Source organism: Alexandromys fortis, unplaced genomic scaffold, assembly GCF_014885135.2.
Source record: "Alexandromys fortis isolate MF-2015 unplaced genomic scaffold, M_Fortis_MF-2015_v1.1 scaffold_19, whole genome shotgun sequence".
NCBI classification, from domain to species: Eukaryota; Metazoa; Chordata; class Mammalia; order Rodentia; family Cricetidae; genus Alexandromys; species Alexandromys fortis.
Genome location: NW_026067890.1, coordinates 7637221 through 7643212, shown reverse-complemented (window position 1 = coordinate 7643212; position 5992 = coordinate 7637221). Strand labels below are relative to the sequence as shown.

At 40.5% G+C, this 5992-nt stretch overlaps 1 protein-coding gene across 1 annotated transcript; it reads right to left on the bottom strand.

The window, feature by feature from the left end:
* Nucleotides 1-654: 654 nt before the first annotated feature.
* Nucleotides 655-5347, bottom strand: LOC126511252 (fatty acid-binding protein, intestinal-like). The gene is made up of 4 exons (XM_050158327.1): nt 5212-5347; nt 3804-3976; nt 1266-1376; nt 655-863 (listed from the first exon to the last, which is right to left on the bottom strand). Exons 1-4 carry the CDS (start codon nt 5276-5278, stop codon nt 813-815), a joined length of 402 nt encoding a protein of 133 aa, XP_050014284.1. The 5' UTR covers nt 5279-5347; the 3' UTR covers nt 655-812.
* Between the last annotated feature and the right edge of the window lie 645 nt (nt 5348-5992).

The following is a 5992-nucleotide window of genomic DNA, read 5'->3' as shown; positions in this document are numbered from 1 at the left end:
ATGCTCCCACTCCAGACAGACGCAGGTTAAGATCCTCTCTGGTAAGCCAACTCATGGGCTACACAGAATATTAGAAATGGGTTAGAACAATATGTAAGAGCCAATAAGAAACTGGACCTAGCCGGGCCAGGCAGTGTTTGAAAGAATACAGTTTCCGTGTAATTATTTCTGGGCATAACCTAGCCATGCGGGCGGCGGGGTGCTGGGGACGCAGCCCTGCCGCTCCTATTTCAACAACAGTGGTTAGCCTAAGACTGGGCCAGAACTAATAGTTGTCATTGGCCAGGGTGAGGCTCACTCACACACAGGCCCAGGGAGAGAGAACTGAAGAGAATTTCGATATACTCAAAGGAAAGTTTTCAATCCACATTTTGATCCATTTTCTGTGGAATAAAAGAACACACGATTATATTATAAACATTTTTTTGCAGACCAGCTCCATAGGAGGTATTTTGTGTATCAATTTAAAAATGTTCAGAAAAATTACAGTTCAGTACACACACAAATAAAATATTTAAAAAACAGTCATCAATGCATATACCACATAACTTTTTTTTTTAATTTAAGGAAACACTACTTACAAAGCAATGAGAGAACAATATTTATTTTCCTTTTAAATACCACCTTATATATATCGTTAGGAACATAAAGCAAACGAAGTTCTAATTCGCTGTTACATTTTAGGCATTGGCAAGACTAGAAATTTGCCAATGTTCATGAAAGGATGAATCTGTCTTTCATTAACACAATGGAGAGAGAAGTCTGACCACAGTTCAGCTCTTCAGTGCTGCTCTGGGCTCCAAGAAGCTTGCTCATTCCTTCTTAAAGAACCGCTTGGCCTCGACTCCTTCATATGTGTAGGTCTGAAAGATGTTTACAACCATAGAATGTTATAATTAAGATATGTGTCAATTCACTTAAGAATTTGTTAGTCCAAAATTAAGAAAAACAATAACATTAGAGGCTGTTCTGTATTTTCTTATATTTGTTAGAAGCATTTTAGGAAGATACAGGATAGACCATTAAAATTACATTTTGCTTTGTAGACATTTGACTTTTTTGTTAAAGGAGAAATTAATGTACTTATATGTAAACTCTCCCCAATTAACAAATGTCTCATATATATATGACACATATATTTATATATATTTACAAGAGAGAAGTAGCAATTTGCTTATTAAAGGTACAGCTCAGCAGTGACAAAATTCTTGTTCATAATCATTTTTGCCTTTGGAATGTAGTTGTAAATCTTTCTTACAACTTACCTGGATTAGTTCATTACCAGAAACTTCTCGGACAGCAACCAGCTCCTTTCCATTGTCTACTCGTGTGAATTTTCCAATAAGTCTATTATTTCCCTCAAGGTTCCAGGTCCCCTGCACCACAACAATAATGCAGAATTTATTATTATTATTATTATTATTATTATTATTTATGGTCTTACATGTCTTTAACACGATTTCCAGTTTTACAGACCCACATTTTCACAGTGGCCCTATAGACGCTATGGAGTAATACATTACCCCCATTTTACACGTGCAGCGACTGTGGAATGACAGAGCAGCTCCCCACAAGTCAGAAAGAGGACTGGCCCCGAGCTGCGGGAGCCAAGGCTGCCCTGGGAACTGTTAAGCACCATTCTGCTGACAATTGCTATGTGCCGAATTTTAGTGCAGATGAGAAGGGATTATCATTAGTGATAAATATTCACAGCTATACTGTCATTGCAGGGCTGATGGCTCAGCTGGTGAGAGAACTCATAACACAGTCATGAGGACCTGAATTCAAATCTCCAGAGTCCATGTACAAAGCCAGGTGTGCTCACACATGCCTATGGCACCAGCGCTGCAGAGGGCAGAGACAGGAGGATCATGGGGGCTTCATGGCCATCAGCCTACCTCCAGGTTCAGTGAGATACAGTAGTGGATGAGGGCACTTCATGTCCTCCTCTGGCCTCTCCCTCTGCAGTGGGCATGTGCAAGAGCTGCACACACGTCACTACAAGTATACGTGGCTAGGAAACTCTGAGGCTAAAAATACTTTTTGAAAAATTAATTTAAAAGCCCAAGTCCCTAAAATGTTTTACCCTGTCCATTGAAAGGGACATTCTTAATGATCTATAATTTATTAGACTTTCACATTTGTCTACTCATTATCTTTTTGTCTTTTCTTAATTAAGAATTTTTTTAAAAATTCAATCTTTTCTCATTTTACAAAGCTATCCCCGGTCCCACTCCCTCCCCTTCTGCTTCCTCTACCTTCCTCTCTCTCACCCCCATTCACTCCTCAGAAAGGGTAAGGCTTCCCATGGGGAGTCAACAAAGTCTGACACTTCACTTATAGGCATAACTAAGGCCCTCCCCCTAAATCTAGGCTGAGCAAGGTACCCCTCCAAAAAGAATGTGCACCTAGATATGAGTTCAAGCACTTGGGATAAATCCTGGTCCACTGCCAGTGGCCCCACAAACTGCCCCAGCCACACAACAGCCACCTATATTCAGAGGGCCTGATTTGGTCCTATGCAGGTTTCCCTGTTATCCGTCCAGAGTCAGTGAGGTCTCCTAGCTCAGGGCAGCTGTTTCTGTGGGTGTCCCCATTATGGTCTTGTCCCCTTTGCTCTAATTCATTAAATTTTTAAGCAATGCTTTTGTTGAGATGAGATCTCATATAGTCCAGGCTGGCCTCAACCTTGCTCTGTATGTGAGTTAAAGCTTGACTTTACGATCCTCTGACTCCAGTTCCCAAGTCCTGGGATTACAGGTGTGTGTGTGACCATGCCCAGCTTTTATATAGTGCTGTAAACACAACCCAGAGTTTGGTGCTTGATATCGTCTCCTGATTCAACTACATTCCGGGCTTCTAAGTTTATTGTCCAAGGACGTTTATAAACAGCTATTGTGTTTGCATATTTTAAACACAAACAGCTTGTGGTCTCCCAGCAAGAAGAGCTGAAAACGCAGAACTTCACATTCCCTTGTGTGGTGGTTTGAAAGAAAATGACCCCCATAAGGAGTGGCACTATTAGGAGGTATGACTTTGTTGGAGCAGGTGTGGCCTTGTTGGAGGAAGAGTGTCACGGTTGGAGTGGGCTTTGAGGTCTCCTATGCTCAAGCCATGCCCAGTGACAGTTCACTTCCTGTTGCCTGCAGATCAAGATGCATTAACTCCCAGCTCCTTCTCCAGCACCATGTCTGCCTGCACACCACCATGTCCCACCATGATGATGATGGACTGGATCTCTGAACTTATAAGCAGCCCAATGAAATGTTTTATTTTATTAAATTGCTGTGGGGCCAGAGAGAAGGCACACAGATAAAGAGCACTGGGTGCTGCTCTTCCAGAGGTCCTGAGTTCCACTCCCAACAACCACATGGTGGCTTACAGCCATCCGTAATGAGATCTGACACCCTCTTATGTCAGACAGAACACTATACATAATAAATAAAATAAATCCTTAGAAAAGTAAAAAATAAAAATTACTGTGGCCATGGTGTCTCTTCAGAGCAGCATAAACCCTAAGTGAGACACCCTGTGACTATCCCTATACTCAATCCATCTTGAGGGGATTATTATAAATCTTACTGTTCAGTATAGCTATTTCACGGATGTGCATCACAGTGAAATACTACATTTAAACATTTACCAATGTGTGCGATATAAAATATGAACAGACTTTGTTGACCTCTTCAATAAATGAACGAGTTTGCATTAGCTGAACCACTACATGAGATAAATACTACATGAGTATTGGTAAAAAAAAAAAATCAAGAATGCATTGTTTATAAAAAAGAAAAGAGTCTTACATTGAGTTCTGTTCCATCTGCTAGAGTATAAGAAAAGTTGACACCAAGTTCAAACACAATGTTGATGGTGCGGAAGGTGCTGGACTCATTGACTGTGAATTTGTTCCCTTCTTGTTGGATGGTCAGTTTCAAGTTGTCGTGCGTCGCAAGCTTCCTCTTCACCACATTAATGCCTGCGAAAGGAGAGAGATCGGAGGGAACAAGAAATAATTATGTCACAGAGAGTGTTTGCCTTTCTAAGTTTGTCTTGTTTGTTCATCTTTATTTTGTGGGTGGAGGAGAAAGAGCGAACAGTGTCGTGTGTGCACAGCAGCACTGAGACACTTTGAGAGAAAGCAGAAGCTCTGGCAGATCCGGAGAAAGGGTTCGAGCAGCTTTTCCAAACCAAGAAAGTGCAAATGAAGTGACAAACTGCAGCACCTTAGCCCTGAGTGATGTTAACGAGACAACCAACTTTGTGCTTCAGTGTCCAGTCAAGTTTCAGCAAGGTGAAATGGAAAATTGAATAATTATTAAATAATATATATTCATATATTAAAGAAACACAAGTTCCTATCTGGATGTTTACTAATTTTCAACACTGCTTTCAAAATTGAATTTGTTTTGTTGTTGTTGATGTTTGAAACTGGGTCTTTAGAACCTGTGCAGATTCCAAACTTACAGCATAGCCTAGGCTAGCCTTTAACTTAAGATGCTCCCACATCACTCTTGAAGAGTTAAAATCACAGGCAGATAGCACCAAGTTTTGCCTGCTTCATAATTTTTCTGACATTTGTGGCATTTCTGATTGATCTAAAACCAGAAACCTTAGAGATTTTTATGATTAAATTCATTATAAAATGCACAAATTTCATAAACATAAATTCAGAATTCTTAAAGTATAAGACATTTATGTGGGTTTTATTTTGGGAAATGACACATAATTCTTTGTTTAATTTTGTAGTGTAGGTTGCCAGAATATTAGTAGACATTTCTAACATTGGTAATAATAGTCAAATTACACCTCCACAGCTTTTTGTGTTTATTTCTAAAGTTAGATAGAACAGAGAAGAGAATTACATAGAATTTATTCAAGATTAGTTGTGATAAAATTATTTTCTTATTTTATTAAAAGTTTTTTATTCTTTTACTGCCTATAATCCATATATTCTAAACTCTGGAAATTATCATAGCTCACTAGAATTTTCTTTCTTCGGTTTTCAGTTGCATAGGTGCAACAGGCAAGGAAAGAAAACACAGGGACTCTAACACTTGCCCTAGGGAGACAAGATGTCCTTCCTAAAGCAGGAAGCGTGGATGCGGATTTCCTGGCTCCGCACCATCACACCTGAAGCCTTACATCACCAGGCCTTCTCTACCACACACAGGAGAAAGCAAACGCTGAGCCGCCCAGGCAGACAGTGCTTACCCATTTTCTCCATGAACTTTTCATAGTTGTCACTGCGGTCTACTTTCCAGCTGCCGTCAAATGCCATGGCCTCAGCTGTGTGCACCTCTGGGAAAGCAGAGATTCGGTCCTGTCATCCACGAGAGAGAATTTATCCTACTTCTTATCTTCGAACCAATCTACACTGTGATGTGGAAGTTTAAAGTTCAAGAGATTGCCTAACTACTTAGCACGCCATGCCCCTTCGGCTTCTCTTTCCAAGCTTTCTTTGAGTCTACACCTGAGACTCTGTGAGAAAAGTTGATTGCTCAGTTCTCCACCTTGAACCTTGTAAATGACATCAAGTAGTCTTGTTGTCGTGTCAAATTACAGACCTGTATGGCAAAGCCTACAAAACAGCTTCTCAGGCAGTCCACTACTTACAGGGATTGGTGAATTTAGAAGCCTCTGGATGTTGGTGACTGTTGAGGGAGGAAGCAACACTGTCATTTGGGGACTTGGCTAGTAGGGTACCAACCCTCCAATAGGTAGACCTACATTCATGGGCAACAGTTATTATAACAACCAAGGAGGACGTGAAATTGGGAAGGTGATGAGATGGGGACCATTAAGGGAGCTGGAGAGAGACAATGGTGGAATGTTATAATTAATTTGTACAAAAGTATGAAATTTTCAAAGAATAATTTAAAACGATTTAAAGAAGCCACAGGTTAGAGAGATTGCTCAGTAGACTGTGAGTACATGCTGTAGCTGGGTGTGATGGCACATGACATACGACTTTAATCTCAGTACTTAGGAGGCA